This window comes from Diaporthe batatas (genome assembly GCF_019321695.1).
Source record: "Diaporthe batatas strain CRI 302-4 chromosome Unknown Contig00003, whole genome shotgun sequence".
Lineage (NCBI taxonomy): Eukaryota > Fungi > Ascomycota > Sordariomycetes > Diaporthales > Diaporthaceae > Diaporthe > Diaporthe batatas.
This window is the reverse complement of record NW_025408550.1, coordinates 2,410,593-2,426,589: the sequence shown is the minus strand read 5'-3', so window position 1 is coordinate 2,426,589 and position 15,997 is coordinate 2,410,593. Positions and strand designations below refer to the sequence as shown.

The window sequence follows — 15,997 nt, the reverse complement described above, 5'->3', positions numbered from 1 at the left end:
ACTAATAACTCACGGTCCTTGTTGTCTCCCTAGGTACTTTTCCCGGCTGTAGGACTGGATTGGAGTGGACGGGACGGGACCGATAGGACTTGATCGAGCCCCGTGCCCCGTCATCTGCGCCAGCCACCGCGCCTTAGGTCTTAGTCCGATCGGACCTCAGCCTTAAATGCTCTCTCTCTCTGAGCCTCGCAAACCATCTCCAGCCGCATCACCAGCAGCGGGGTGGGCACCGCACCGGCGCATGCTCTCGTCTGCCATCCTGCCATCCTGCCATCGTCCTCCCGTGCGCATCGCGAGTGTGCCGGTGCGACCGGTGCTCCGACAAGGACAGGGGCCAAGCGACTGTGCGCCGCTGGGCCTGCTGGATTACGACTGGATCGCTGGCTCGCTGGCTCGTTGCAACACGACGCCGCAACGGTTTTGCGCGTGCGCAAGAGTGTGTGCCGGGTTTCCTTGCACTTGTTCCTTCTTCTCCTCCCTTGGTCCCCTTGGTCGTAGCGGAACCACCCAGCTACTACTCTCGCTTAAGCAGCTATACGCAAACTCTCTCTGCTGATACGCTCGTCTATTTGCCCTCCGTGTTACAGACCGATTCATCTGCGTCAAGACCTATCAATTTGCAGAGATCAACGGCAACACTCGGCTCCCTGCTTCGGCTCCCTGCTACGCACGCAGCACTGTCCTCAGTCCTCCTTCCTAGCAAACCGCCTGCTCAGGCTGCTCGGGCTCTCAGGCTGCTCTGCTCCTCCGCCTTAGCATTCTTCAAGCTGGTCGCCCCCGCGTCCCGCGAGCCCGCCCGCCCGCCCACCATTGCCCCGTTGCCCTCTTGAGGAGCACGTTACTTCGTTGGCTGCTTGGGTCCCTTTAGCCCGTGGTCTTAGTCTACCAGTTGGTTGCAGTTCGGCTCGCTCGCCCACGGAAAGCCGGCCGTGCGACGCAACGGGCGCAACCACACATCGCACTACGCCAACCGATGTGCTCTCATGGTGCGAGACTGATCACCAACGCCAATCCAACCCACCTCCTCGCGCCTGCGGCCACACGCCCTCTGCCTCTTGCCGAGTCTTTCGGCTCCATTCGAACCCCGGCTCTCCTTTTGACAGTTTTGACATCTGCAGCCACCAGTCTTCCCCGTGCCGCTCACTGCGCCAGAGCAACCCCTCCCCCTTGGCCGCCTTACAATGAAATATCCTCTGGCTCACCCGCTTCTCGACGAGTCCAGCTGCCCCTGATTCTGGGTCAACCCACATTCCTCGAGATCGACTCCGGGGCTAGCAAGCCCGGCTTAACAAGGAGCCCATCCCCCATATCTCTCCATCCCACGCCGCGCACGACGCTGTGCGGGCCCTCCATCTGGCCGCTGTACTTTTGTCCAGCACGAACTATCGACGACTAGGACTTCTGCTTTTAAAGCCATGGCGGAAAGCCGAGATCCACCAGCCATGGGTGTGGGCCATCTAGAGCCAGACACGAACAGTGATGACTTTGCCGAAGATGTAGGTTGAAAACACGCTGGTGGAGAGGACGCAGAGATAGTCTCTCCTACCGCTGCTGACATCTGGAACAGGACAGGCAGTCCATATTTTCGGACCAAGACTCGGCCCTAGGCTCTGTAAGTCACCTCACAGCCCTTAATGGGCCCCCAGCGCAGGACTGACGACTCAAACTACCCTAGGACATGTCTCTTTTCTCGTCAACGGCTTCTCTGAGGTCTTCAATCTTGAGGAGCATAGAGGAGAACGGACGAAAGTACCACGGGTACAAGGACGGGAAATATCTTCTTCCAGACGATGAGGTAATACCCCCCCTTGCAAGTTTCTCCGTTGCACGTGCCACAGTCCACTGACACTCAGCAGCAAGAACTCGACAGGCAAAGTATGTCCCCTTCTACATCTGTCCATGCATTGTGCTGACTTTCTGTTAGTCTTCCAATATGATCTGTGCCTGCTTACTTTCGACCACACATTATCATTCGCTCCTTTTACCAAGCTTAACAGAGTGTTGGACGTGGGTTGCGGCGTCGGTGAGTGTGGTTGCACATCACGTATTTGGCATAGCGTTGCGGCTGACATGGCCCTCAGGCTATTGGGCATTAGACTTTGGTGAGTCTATAACTATACTCCAAACTCAGCCCTATGCTAATCAACATTACTATCAGCTGAGATGCACCCGGAGGCTCAGGTATACATTGATGCGGCTCACCATGTCGATCCTTGAGGCACTAAGAATCTGTGTAGGTCATCGGTGTCGACCTGTCACCAGTGCAACCAGCATAGTAAGGACTTAAACCGCACTATATTCTTCATAGCCTACGTTCATACTAACAAATAAACCAGCGTTGTAAGCCTCAGGATCTGGCTCAGGTCAAGAACATGGTGTCATTGACTCGTGTGTTTAGCCCCCGAACGTACAGTTCGAAATCGACGACTTGGAAGAAGCATGGAACTTTAGCTACCCTTTTGACTACATCCACTCCCTCATGATGACAGGCGCATTTCGAGATTGGCCAAACTTCTACCGACAGGCCTTCGAGTAAGTATTTCCAACCTGCCACAGGATGATTTTGCGTCTGTTGTCAAAATTCTCAACGCGGACGGACAGGAACCTGAATACGAACGGCTGGGTTGAGACCCAAGACATCCACTTCCCACTGTACTGCGACGATGACACAATGCGGCCGGGCGGCTCCGTCAAGCGGTGGAGCGACCTGATGGTCGAGGCCGGGGAGAAGTCCGGGTTCGACCTCGGCGCGTGCGGACGCGCCGGCGACATGATGCACGAGGCCGGCTTCGTCGACATCGTACGGATCCCATACAAGTGGCCCATCAACGAGTGGCCGCGGGAGCCCAAGTGGAAAGAGGTCGGGCGGAGGACGGCCATAAACTTCAGGGAGGGGATGTCGGCCATAATGATGGCGCTCTTCACGCGCTTCATGGGCTGGTCGAAAGAAGAGGTGGAGGAATTCAGCGCCCAGGTGGACAAGGAGTGGCAGGATACCAGAGTACACGCATATTTTTGCATATGGGTCACCTACGGGAGGAAGCCGTGAGCCCGAGACCGAGACGGCTTCATGTGTCCTCAGCGCTGAAGCGCGTCTGGCTAGATGCCGCGCAGGTACTGGGGGGGAGATCACAGCACGAAGGATGCGCCGACACGTTTACGAAAGCATACATAATGACCCCATACCCATATCACGTATGTATACGTTATACGACTTAATTTGAAAGAAATTGATTTTTTAATGCATACAAACACGCTCCAGTGGATGCTCTCGACATGAGGATTGGACGATCGAAATGGAGACTTGACATGCTACTATGCGTCCGCTCGCTCGGATGAAGCGTACTGAGGAGCATCATATGTTTCCCCCACGGATTTTAGATAGCATCGGCAGGTACGCTGTACATACTTTTGGTGCATGGGCCATATTCCTACAGAGTTGCCGTTCTGGAATCTAAAAGAAAAGTCCTGACCGGTGTGTTCCGGCAACGTGGTCGGGGTGTAATTGGGATTCCTGACCTGCTGACAGCCACCGGGATGTGCTGGCTGCATGGTGGGAGATTCCTGTGACCATTTGTTTTCTTTTTCTTTTGGGTTTAAGACATGTCGAAATGTGGCGTGGCACACCGTGTGAAATGAGATGATCTGATTCTGATTGATCATGGGCTCTGGATCAGCCATGTCTCCTGACACTTGCGCACCCAGGTACCAGACAGGTAAAGGTAAGATGGGGGTACTCGAGCGTCCAAGCACAGAATCGTGCCTGCTATGTGGGAGTCCGGCCCAGGCAAGGAAATTTGAATGACTCTTGGCATTTGTCTCTAGATTTTAAAGAAGAAGTGCCGACATGACACTCAAATTGAAGATGCTGACTCCATGTCTATGTGAAGTGAGGATTCGCAACGTTCGTTGTGCATACAGAGTCCAGCATCAGCCTTGACGTGTCTTGTCTTGCTGTGCCGCGTAAACGGGAAGCATGGTTCTCAAACCTCAGGAAAGCCTCTTCCAGGGAACATGAATTGGCTGAATTTGACAGCAACATGAAAGCATTGGAGTTTGGTGGCAAAGGGGTTGATTTAACATCATCGGTCTCCATTTCTGCGTCCACATGGTGAGAACGTGTCCTCGATCGTGACCACTATTCTTTGGGTAATGGCTATGAGAGCTCCAAGGGCCAGCTTGGAGTCCGAATGTCATGAATCGAACAGAATGTGGAATTAAATGGCAGTATCTGCATTCTCTCTGGCTAAGGGTACAATTTCCAGTGACGTCGGGACATGGGTTGGAGATGGGGATGGCACAGTCTTGCATTAATTCTAGTGAAGAAACCATAGTCTGGCGTTATTTGGCCGGTTTTGGTTTCTTTATTATCAAAGACACGTGTAGGTTCAGTCCCAATGGGCTTGCCTTCATGATATCAACGCTGTGATACTCGAAAGACAGCAAAGGATTCCAAAGTGAGCATCAAGTTTGGCCCTCTGCAGATTGGATTGAATAAGTTGCAAAGCTTGCTCTATGTGCAGTTCCAGGTTCTCTTCCTGATGGGAACAAGTCCAGCTGACCTGATTGTAGATCCACTGCCCTCGTCAGTTGGCACCAATGCAGCAGATGGCCTGGGGGTACACTTACACTGGAGTCTCGGGGTGAGGTTCCAGGCAATCAGTCTTGGTGCAGAGACCCCTGCAACACAACGACTACATCAATAGTGAGTTCCATCAGGAAACTACCGACAAGGTGGCCCATTTGGTTAGGCGTCAAGTTTCGACTTACGGCGCTGATGATGCCAAGTTCAAGCCGAGTCGGCACCAGTAAAATATCAGCGATGGTCTGCAAAGGACGGAGGTATTTTCTGACTCTTCGGAGGGTCTTTTTGCCTTTTTGATCTTCCACATCCCCAAGATCTCTTCTCCCTGCTTGCTGCTAAAAATTAATAGTAGATAAACAAGGAAAGATGTGTTGATTTTGACCTTCAAGCCAACAAATGACCACAAGTAAGTTGTGAAGCTGCCAAACGGCGATGGCGCTGGATTATTTAAGAACAGCGGTCACATATCAAATGACAGTCCTACCCCAGATCTTTTATGAACCCTTCGCACTTCAGTGTCGACTGCACGATCAAGGCACCATACGGAGGTATACATGTCACTCATCCAGGTGAATGCCCAGAATTGTCCTGTCAGATGAAGAAGCAGACAACAGGCGCCAGCAGTGGCAGAGAGATTGGATGCGAATTTTCTGCTCTTTTCTAATTGAGTTCCTTATGAAGGGGCATTACAGCCCTCGTATCTTTTTGGGATCGAGACACTGGCCTTGGAACGATTCCGTTCACATCCTGCTAGGACGTCTCGAGCCTGTGGGCTCTGTGGATCCTTAGCTGGTGGTTCATCTTGCCAAGTTGTAGCCCTTTTGACATTTAGTCGTAAGGAATGCAAGAACTTCATTATTCTCCTCGATGCATTCCTTTGGAATAGGGCAGGGGATTGCGATGTCCGTAACGCGACCTGACCTTCTGAAAAGTTGAGTCTACGCAAAAGTCCAATGCGAATCTTCTTCCCCATCTTGTATCAGCACAGCACCATTTTCAATTCTGGAACAGCACATAATCGACAGAATTTCATGACAAGGCAAAGCAGGTTCTTTCGTGGCAATCGTAACAGTAGCGGTCGTGGAAGAGTGCAATACCCGCTCGGAAGCAGCTGTGAGTTCGTCTTTAAGCTCTCAATGTGGGCCGGAAATTGGAGTCACGATGATCCCGGACTGATTTGCAGCCACCTGTTGTTGCAAAGCCCATGATTCTTTTCAATTGTGTGAGACGTGCAAAGGTGATGTTGAAGTCCTGGGCCTCCGGCGGCTGGCGGCTGGCGGCCATCGGTTCGGCTCCTAGCAGGGGTCCCGATTCTCTGGGACAACGGCCGCTGGTACGTGCTCTAAAGTACCGAGTGACGTCCCAGGGGTGAGCTGACAGAAGAACGCGTCTCGCCGAAGCCGACCGCGTCTTAGTCCATGCCCACAACCCAGGTAAACAGCTTCCACACCCGCCCCACCATTCTTTGCGAGCGGCAACTTCTCCTTGAATTTGGTTCCGTCCGGTCTGTTCTGCTCTGTTCGCACGAGGCATTCATAGACCACACGCTTCTTGACAGTAAAAAAGACATCCCTTTGCGAGCATCGTACATACCTCTCTGCATTCGACTTGGCCAGGCCTTAAAGACGCGTCGCATCTGGTCCAAGTTCACTTCACCCCGTCCGCATCCTCTCCTCTCCGGCTTCACCACACTCGACCACAATTCGCCTCTCCGACCTCGACAAGGTTGCCATTGGGACGCCGATCGTCGCCCGTGACGGTCACCTGCTTATCCCTTTAACTTCCCTGGCACTACACCCCTATGAAGCTGCAATGAAATTCAACAGACGCGTCAAGCTTCAATAATTAGCCATGTATCTACCGCGTTCCCTGATCTCGAAACTGTACTTGCACCTGCAGAGCACATGCCACCCGCTCTCGCCGCCCGTTCTCATCCTCGTCGCCCTCGAGCCCGACGCTCTCTGCGGCTGCAGAATCCTCACCCGGCTCCTGAAGAACGACTATATCCCACACAAGATCCAACCTGTCGCCGGCTATGGAGATCTGGAGCGCATCGGCAGGGAGCATGTGAGCCCTCTTATGCAGCAGAATGGAGGTGCCGGAGGGATTGTTGTGTGCCTCGGCGTTGGAGGCATGGTCGACCTGGGCGCCGTGCTGGGCCTTGAACCAGAGGGCGAAGAGACGACCTTTGGAGGTGTCGAGGTCTGGGTCCTGGACTCACGCCGCCCTTGGAATCTGGGCAACGTGTTTGGAGGCTTCCCGCTCGAGCCCGATGTTGACGGCAGCTCCAGTTACCAGACGCGAACGCCCATCGGCGTCACGGCTGGCAGGATCGACCGCGCTTATAAACCTGGCAAGGGAGGTGTGGTGGTGTTCGACGACGGCGACATCGAAGACGAGCTCGGCCCACAGAGAGACGCGTACCTGGCGCTCATGGAGATGCCTGACGTGGAAGATAATGGCGAGGACCTGGGGGACAGCGATTCGGAGAGCGAGGACGAGCCGGAGGAAGATTTGTTCCAGTCGTCACCGCGGGCTGGTCAAAAGCGGAAATCTTGGTCGGACCCGGACGAGGACGACGACAGCGACGACGACGACGACGACCGGCCACGCCAGAGGAGGAGGAGCAATTCTGTGAGTGTGCATGCCGAAACAACTTGAAGAGGCCCCCCAAGAGCAGGAACTAATCCGCCCGCACAGTCCACCCCCATTCCAGAGTCTCCGCAGAGACCAAGACAGCGTGGGTTGCTATCCCTACGCGACCAGGCTCTCATGTCCTCGGATGGTCTGGGTGATGATCCACCTACTGCCGCGCAACCGCCGAAACAACCTTCGGTCCGCACACTCAGGAGGCGTCTCCTCCGCATGAGGCGAGAGAATGAAGCCATTCTGCGGGACTACTACCGTATCGGCGCGTCGTACTCAGAGCCCATCTCATCCATGGTCTACTCCTTGGCTTCGGAACTGGGCCGCGAGGACAACGACATACTGTGGTTGGCAATCGTCGGTGTCACGTCTATGGAGCTGTATGGGCGATCATCGGCTGGCGTTGCTGTGCCCATGAGGAGTTCCGAGTCCAAAAACACGTCAGGGTGGCTGGGCATGCGCGGCGCCAGGATACGACAACTTCTACGCGACGAAGTTCGCCGTCTCAATCCCCCGGCGCTTGAGACTGCCAATGGTAGAGTGGCGCTAGAAGCCACGGGGGTCATACCCACGACGGCAAGGAGTCCCGAAGACATGAGCATCCGATTGTCTCCCGAGCCTCGATTCCTGCTGATCAGGCACTGGAGTCTCTACGACAGCATGCTGCACTCGCCTTATATGTTCTCCCGCCTCAAGACATACAGCGAGAACGGGTTGAAACGTCTTCACAAGCTCCTCGCCAAGATGGGCGTGAGCTTGATTCAGTGCAAGCAGAGCTACACGCACATGGACATGATGCTGAAGCGGGAGCTGCGTTCCAAGCTGCTCAAATACGCGTCGATGTACAATCTCGACGATATGGTGCCTACCGTCGAGTCAGACGGCAAGGACCGCGCGGGTGCGAAAGATGGTTGGGGCTTCGTCCGGAGCTGGGGCTGGCGCGCCACCCTGAGCGCGCAGGACATCGGCGTGGTCGTCGGAGCCCTCCTGGAGGTGGGCAGGCATGCTTCGTTGCCCAGCTCCGTCTCGCAGGAAGGAGCATCACAGCAGAGCGTCGACGACGGCGCTGATCAAATTGCCGCGCAGGGCGAAGAGTGGGTCTCCAGGTTCTGGGACGCGTATGATGCGCTTGAAGAGTAAGTGATCAGTGTCTTCGGGGCACTACTTGAACTTTGAAGGGCTGACAATCCGCAGCGTCGAAGCGCTCAAGGCCGGCCTTCCAACGGCACAGTATCTGCACAAGGCTATATTCAATACCGGCACCGCTGTATTGAAGAAGAAGCAAATATCACATCTTCGGGCGTTCCGCATGTGCATCGTCAAGGACAGCGCAGAAGCGTCGATATTCAACCACCCGGGGGCGCTCACCAAGCTGTCGCTCTGGATCGGCGAGGCCCTGTCGGAGCAGGAGAAGGACTCGACAGGAAAACTTGCCCACGCGGGTCGCGGCACCCCCTTGGTGGTAGCCAGCCTGAACGAGAAGCGAGGCGTGTACGTTGTCGTCGGCACCGGCGGCGGCGGCGGCCCTGACATGGCGTTCCTGGACAGGGAGGCGGCCAAGAAGAAGGAGCAGCTGAAGCAGGAGAAGGCCAAGGCAAAGGAGCAGAGCAGGCGGAACAAGCAGAAGATCCGCGAGCAGCAGAGGGCCGCCCGGCGGGCAGCCGGAGGTGAAGACGAGGATGATCTGGAGGACGAGACCGAGTCGGAGGGCTCTGATGCGTCAGATTCGGACGACGAGGATGAGGATGATGACGACAGCGAGTCCCGCGGCAGGGGCTTCGGGCTGAACCGGTTCGGCGTGGCGTTCCAGGACGTGGTCGCCGAGACCAACGCCCGCGTCCGGATCGACAGCTTCGAGCACTGTGTGGTGGAGGTGAGGAAGGATGACCTCTCGGGGTTCCTGGAGAGCCTGTCCTCGAAGGCCGTGGTTGGATAAAAAAAAAGCTGTGGTTCGGCCCGCCTCTGGACCTTTCTCCCTTCCTCTTTTGCTATTCTCTTGCCAATAGCTGGGTGATAATCGGCATTCCGGTACCAGGAGCCAGGCGTTGATGGACCTTTTTTTCATGCACGATCATGTTGCGTTGCGGGTGGAAGGTGGCGGGCGGGTGGCTGTTCTTGCTCTGCCTTGTGCCGAATGCCATTTTGGCAGCATGGGCGGAGGCGGTGGTGGGAATCATTGGGTGAGCGGGTGCATGATGAGGCAAGATCACATGTATACACACAGAGACACGTATATATTTAACACCGTTTGATTAAGATACCACCACGCCATGGTCTGGCTTAGCTGTTAATAGAAAATGTCTACATGAGGCTGTCGTCCGCTTTGGGTCACCTGATCCGTCATGTGCATATGTACGTGTTGTCCAAGGCTATAAATATATGATATGGCTGACACTTGCGATATGGGGGCGGTAATGGACAGCCCTGTCCACCAACGGCCTTGCACTGACAGCGACACAAGCTTGACGAATGGGACACACAGACAGTATAGGCCATATGAGGTGAGCGGTATGCGTGTGGGGAGTATTTGTACTTCTCTCAGAGTTGAGTGCATATGTAACATGGTTCAAAACATCTGAAATCTGAGGCACGTGGATTTCTGGGCAGAAAGCTTGTCTGACAGCTGGGCCCGACTCGGCAGCCGCGGTGGCTGGGGGGTGGGTGTTGTGCGTGTGTGCACCCAGGCGAATGGAACTGGCATAGAGGGGCGAACAAAGACGAAGGTCGCACAGGATGAGGCGCAAGATGCAGGCACGGCAACCTTAAAAATCCCAGAGGCCAACGGCGATAAGCCAGGCGTATCTTTGTCGCCCCCCCCCCCTTTCCGTGACGGTGTTTTTGGTGATTCAAGAATGGAGAAGGACAAGTGCACTGCCGGCTGGCTCCCTCATATGTTGTTTCTTGGATCCCAGTCAGCCCAGCCCAGAGGGGGAGCGGCTCGACGACGGACTCGATCTAGAACCCAGAACCCGGGAACCCACGCACGGCTGGGCCACTGGCCAACTGGGCTGCTGGGCCGCTGGGCCACTCACTGGCTGGATGGGTCGGCGCTAATTAGGGTGCTTTCTCGCGGCCAACGCAGCTGCCCGTGCTATTTTGGCGGCGAAGAGAGGGGCACTGACGTACCCCTTAACTGCTGCACCATCCCACCAGCCAGCCAGCCCAGCACATCGGCCGAGGGACCCCGACCAGGATGCCCAGAGCCCCCCTGTTGGTGGTAAGCTTGACCATTCCCTCACACCTGTGACCCCCCCCTGGTCGACGCCTGCCCGCCTTGTGGTGACCGGGCTGTTATTCACCCTTACCAAGCAACGAGGACTAGAAAGGACCTCCACCGGTGCCACCACCACGATTACCCCCCCAAGCGGCGCAACTGCTCCTCCTGTCCCGGGCCTGCATCCTCCTCCCTCTCACCAACCAAGTCGGCCAGCAGAACAGAGAGAGACAATCTTGTTGTGATCATCCCCAGAGCCGCGAGCCTGGTCCTGCCTGCATCCGCCCAGCCAGCCAGCCAGTCAGTCTCCACGCCCCACGCCCACGCCCACGCCCTGCTGCAGCAACACACCCACCCCTCCAGGACGAGTACGCAGGTACACACGGTCCAGGGTCTGTCTCCCTCTCCCAGAGACATATCTAGCCCACCTACAGCCCACTGCACATACAAATCAAGTCAGTCAGTCAGTACCTTGACTACTACTACTACATACATACATACACACATCAGCGAGCCTCGTCGTCGCAGGACAAATAAGCGCCCCCCTTCGCCCTCTCCAACACATCAACGCATCAACACATTCCCAGTCCAGTCGCAGTCCCAATCCCAAGACACCCTCTGACACTGACTGCCACCCGTCAGCGCTGCCAGTGCTGCTGACGACCTTCGGATATGGGCAAATCGTAAGTTTGCCTTTTCACCCTTCTCTCTGCGAGCCGCTTCCTGTCCCCCGGCACACGCTCTGCAGTTGGCCGGGTCGAGCTGGAGGATACGCGGCTCCGGAACCATGCGATTCAATCCCAACGCGGCGGTTCCCTTTTTAAAACACCGCACCGCGAAACCGCAAGCATGGGCATCGACGTTCGACACAAGACGCAGGGATACACCACCACCACAACCACAACCACCACAGCCCCTCGAGCTCGAGTTGCCCCTCCCTCGCTCCCCCCATTGACGCAATGACCATCCCCTCCCGCCTGCTCACCGCGAGCCGCATCGTCGCGCCCATCATCCCGCCACCCCTCCCTCCCATCCGCGCCGATCAGCCTCGGATCATCATGGCAAGGCTGACCTAGACTCCCCCAAAACAGACAGTCCAAGCTCTCGCAAGAGCAGCTGGCCGAACTGCAAAAGTCCACACACTTTGACAAGAAGGAGCTGCAACAATGGTACAAGGGTGCGCACAATTCCTCCCTCCCTCCCTTCCCCCAACCTGCTTGGTCCGCCCGACATGACGTCCGCCGACGAGCCTCGCGCCCCTTCCTCATCCCCGTCCCCACCCTGCCTGGGGGTTCCTAGTGTCTCAGGGAAAGCGAGACCACCAAAGAACACCCCGAAGGCCTTGTGACACGGCGCGCGCGCAACACCACCGCCGCACCACGTCGGGCATACAGATATACATACATACGTACATACATACACACGCGCAAAAAAAAAAAAAAAGACGCACAGCAGAATCTCAAGATGGGTGTGGGCTGACACTGACGCGCGCGCGCGCGAACCCCGCAAAACAGGCTTCCTCAAGGACTGCCCCTCGGGCATGCTCACCAAGGACGAGTTCCAAAAGATCTACCGGCAGTTCTTCCCGTTCGGCGACCCGTCGAGTTTTGCAGATTACGTGTTCAACGTCTTTGACAGCGACAAGTCCGGCACCATCGACTTCAAGGAGTTCATCTGCGCGCTGAGCGTCACGTCCCGGGGCAAGATGGAGGACAAGCTCGACTGGGCCTTCCAGCTGTACGACATTGACGGCGACGGCAAGATCAGCTACGACGAGATGCTCAAGATCGTCGAGGCTATTTACAAGATGGTACGCGACAACGTGGTCGCCTTTCTGAACTGCTGCCCTGCCCCGTCAGGTCGACTATCATTGTCATCGGTATCATTATTGGACTCGCTGGCTAACAGACGTGCCCTGGAACAGGTCGGCTCTATGGTTAAGCTGCCGGAGGACGAGGACACACCCGAGAAGCGGGTCAAAAAGATCTTCCGGATGATGGACAAGGACGAGAACGGGAGCCTCGACATGGACGAGTTCAAGGAGGGCAGCAAACGCGACGAGACCATCGTCTCGGCGCTGTCGCTATACGACGGCCTGGTCTAGCGCCCCCCCACCCCGGAGGTGCTTGCGCAGATATGTGTGTACGAGAAGATGCTGCCGGGGGTCCGTCTGGCGTGGAGAGGGCCAAAGGGACGAGTACGGTTGGAGAGGTCGAGATCGAATTGAGAGCCTGGGGAAGGGCTGACGGCAGGAGGGCCTTTTTGTTCTTTTATCTGAAATTACGCTCTCAGAAACTTCCCTAGCTTGGGTCTATCGTAGCAAATACATGCTTTTTTATGGTTCATCGAGGAGCACATGCTGAACAATGTCTCGGAGGTTCGCTACACGATTTAGCATGGCAGCCGCCTACGGTGCGGTGACAGTGAAGCTCTCAAGCCCCGGTCACTTTGCACGTATACACACACACATATGTATATATATACCGTCTTCGGCCGCATCCGGATGAGCCCATGTCACGATCACCACGAGCAACGAGCACGAATCACTCGCCAGTCCAGTTAGTTATTCTTTTTCCTTCCCCAGCCTGAGAATCATGATGGGATATTACTGCTTATTACATTGTAGCGCGTACCCTTCATTGCGGTCAAGAGAGAAAGCAAACACCCCGCTAAACCAAACCTTCCACCCTGATCATCCAAAAAGAACAAAGAGTCCGGTCGCGAGGAGGCCCAAGAGCCTCGGTAAATATAAACACTTGCAACGCGCAAAAAAAAGATTATGTCAGGGAGAGTCGAAGAGCCGCTCAGGACGAGCCGTAGGCCTGGTTGATCTCCTTCTGGTACTTCTTCACGATCCCCTTCCGGTTCAGCTTTTGCGCCGCCGTCACGAGGCCCTGTGTCAAGTTTGTCAGCATCAATTTTAAGCAGACCACACATGAAGAGGACGGTTCGAGGGTACATACGTTCTGTGGTGTCCACTCCTCGTCACTGAGGACTACGCCCTCGATGATCTCGATACCTGCCAGGCCGCCCGCACGCCCGGCGTTCTGCAGCTCCTTCAGCACCACGCCGTTCAGCTTCTTGGAGTGAACGAGCTCCTCGAGCGAGGAGCCCTGCACCCCGTTGTCGGACGCCAGCTTCTTGAGCGCCGGCTCTGCGGGCACGATGATGGCGATGGGCTTGGCCTTTGAGTCGTCGGCGAAGACGCAGATGTTGGCCACCACGTGGGCGGACCGGTAGACAGACTCGAGCTTCTCGAGGGCGATGTACTCGCCGTTGAGCGTCTTGACCAGGTTCTTCTTGCGGTCAATCAGCTTAAGGTGGCCGTTCGAGTCGAACTCGCCAATGTCGCCCGTCTTGAACCATCCGTCCGAGGTCATGGCCTCGGCGGTCTCCTTGTCGTTCTGGTAGTAGCCGTCCATGATGCTGGGTCCGCGCAGCCAGACCTCACCCTGCGCATGGGGCTTGTTGGTAGCGAAGTAGCCGGCATCGGGGAAGTCGACCAGCTTCGCCTCAACAGACGCGGGCATGGCACCAATGCTCTCGGATGTCCACTCCATAGGGTTTTGGAGGGTGCCCATGGCTGTCGTCTCCGTCAAACCATAGCCGATAATCATGGGGCAAATAGCCATGGAGATGAACCGCTGCGTGTCCTTCGCGACAGGACCTCCTCCGTTCAGGCACAACTTCAAGCGGCCGCCTGTAGCCTCCTTAATCTTCTTGAACACCACCGCATCCAGGATCCCGGAGCCCGGCAGGCCGTAGCTCATGAGGGTGCTCTTTGCCCACAGTGCACCCCAGAAGAGGTTCTTGACAATGGGGCTTCCCCCATTGACCTTGCCAATGATGCCCTTCTTGACGTTCTCCCACACGGCGGGCACGCCGACCAGGACACTGGGCTTGAACTCTCGGATGTCACCGTTACACTTGCGTACAGAAGCGTCAGAGAGTGTCTTGGGGTTGCCGTAGCCCAGGGTGGTACCCCAGTGCAGGGCAGCATTCTCAAACACGAATTCCAGGATGTGCGCCAGGGGGAGGTAGGTCAGGAGGCCGTCGCCCGGGCCGATGAAGGGCTGCACCACCACGCTGACTCCAGCCACGGCAGCAATCACGTTGCTGTGCTTGAGCGGGACGCCCTTTGGCGTGCCGGTGGATCCTGAGGTGTACATGATGCAGCAGAGGTCCTCAGGCTTGGGCGGAACTGGCTCGGTGGGGTTCTCCTCGCCCAGCTTCCTCAGGTCGTCAAAGCTGATGATCTTGACGTTGGGGTACGCGGCGGTGAGTTTCTCGGCATGCTCCTTCTTGAGCTCGTTCTGGCTGTTCCAAATAACATGCCTGACCTCGGTCGCGTCCTTGAGGACGTTGGTCAGGGTCGGTAGCAGGTGTGGGTCGAGGAAGATGGCCTTGGCCTTGGTGGCAACCATGGAATGGCGCAAGCCCTCCTCTCCCAGGGTGTCGTACGCGGTGACGATGGGCATGGACTGGGAGGAAGCGCCGTGCGACAGTGCCAGCCATGACGAGCTCGTGGCGGCGAAGATGTGGAGCCTGTCCTCCTTCTCGAGGCCCAGCTTGCGCAGGCCGGAGCCGAGCTGCAGGACGAGCTTCTCATACTCGGAGTAGGTCTGGTACTCGTAGCCGCTGAGCTCGAAGTAGGTCCACTGCTTGTCTACCTCGCGCTCCTCCCCGTCGACGACCTTCTTGACCTTCTTGGTCTCCTGGTGGGTGCGGACGAGCTTCCGCGAGCCCATGCATTTTGCGTTTCCATATTTCTCGACGGATACGCGGACGAGCTCGTAGACGGTGGAGATGTTTGGGGCGGGCTTTGCGACAAGGTCGGGGACGGAGCCCGGGAGGCGACGGATGGTAGTCTCGCCCTCTACGGGCTTCTGTCCGGGGACCTCGACGGAGAATGGGGGCTTCGCCTGAAGGCGTGGCTCAATGTTAACCATGATGATGGTTGGGTATCACAGAGGAGGGCGTCAAAGGGGGAAGGGCGGGGAGCAAAATGTGGCGTTGTCTCGGGGACTGGCCAGAGGAGGTGGCCGAAGGAGTGTAGAGGAAGCAGAAAAGGGGTGCGAGATGGGGGTGGGAGGAGCAATTGGGGAGGGGGAGAGGAATGAAGAAGATTCCAAGTCTGCCAAGAGGTTGAGCAAAGCGAAAGGCAAATAGACCAGGCTACCAATTTGGGCCGAGCAAGAGACCAGACAAGACAGGCGAGACGTCAGGACGAGAGCTCCAGGTCCAGGTCCAGGTCGAGTTATTAGCAGTGCCGGGTACCAGGGTTGGCTCGAGCTCCCGCAGGGCAAGGCAAAGATGTGGCAGAGGTCGACATGACGTCCCCAATGCTATCCATGTCCAAGCTCGGGCTAGTCTAGTCTGCAATTGGAGAGCACCTGCCGTTGCACGGTACCTCCCCGACCAGCCGTGCGATTCTGCAATACTGCAATACTGCAGGTGCAGATGCAGCAGTGACGAGTCTGCTGCAGCAGGCTCGCTTACGTGGTAGACTGTAGACAGCCAATTGTCTGCCTAGGTACACAACCAGTACTTCC

At 56.4% G+C, this 15,997-nt stretch overlaps 3 protein-coding genes across 3 annotated transcripts; 2 read left to right on the top strand and 1 right to left on the bottom strand.

The window, feature by feature from the left end:
* Positions 1 to 5,947: 5,947 nt before the first annotated feature.
* KVR01_003896 (DNA replication initiation factor CDC45) lies at positions 5,948 to 9,460 on the top strand. Its single transcript, XM_044787273.1, has 3 exons — positions 5,948 to 7,219; positions 7,286 to 8,367; positions 8,426 to 9,460. The coding sequence occupies exons 1-3, from the start codon at positions 6,437 to 6,439 to the stop codon at positions 9,165 to 9,167; spliced, it is 2,607 nt and encodes an 868-aa protein (XP_044648911.1). The 5' UTR covers positions 5,948 to 6,436; the 3' UTR covers positions 9,168 to 9,460.
* A 604-nt stretch (positions 9,461 to 10,064) lies between these two features.
* KVR01_002693 (frequenin) lies at positions 10,065 to 12,790 on the top strand. The gene is made up of 5 exons (XM_044792336.1): positions 10,065 to 10,900; positions 11,088 to 11,128; positions 11,537 to 11,622; positions 11,960 to 12,255; positions 12,370 to 12,790. The coding sequence occupies exons 2-5, from the start codon at positions 11,118 to 11,120 to the stop codon at positions 12,547 to 12,549; spliced, it is 573 nt and encodes a 190-aa protein (XP_044647708.1). The 5' UTR covers positions 10,065 to 10,900; positions 11,088 to 11,117; the 3' UTR covers positions 12,550 to 12,790.
* A 199-nt stretch (positions 12,791 to 12,989) lies between these two features.
* Positions 12,990 to 15,765, bottom strand: KVR01_003342 (uncharacterized protein). Its single transcript, XM_044785240.1, has 2 exons — positions 13,409 to 15,765; positions 12,990 to 13,339 (listed from the first exon to the last, which is right to left on the bottom strand). The coding sequence occupies exons 1-2, from the start codon at positions 15,392 to 15,394 to the stop codon at positions 13,250 to 13,252; spliced, it is 2,076 nt and encodes a 691-aa protein (XP_044648357.1). The 5' UTR covers positions 15,395 to 15,765; the 3' UTR covers positions 12,990 to 13,249.
* Between the last annotated feature and the right edge of the window lie 232 nt (positions 15,766 to 15,997).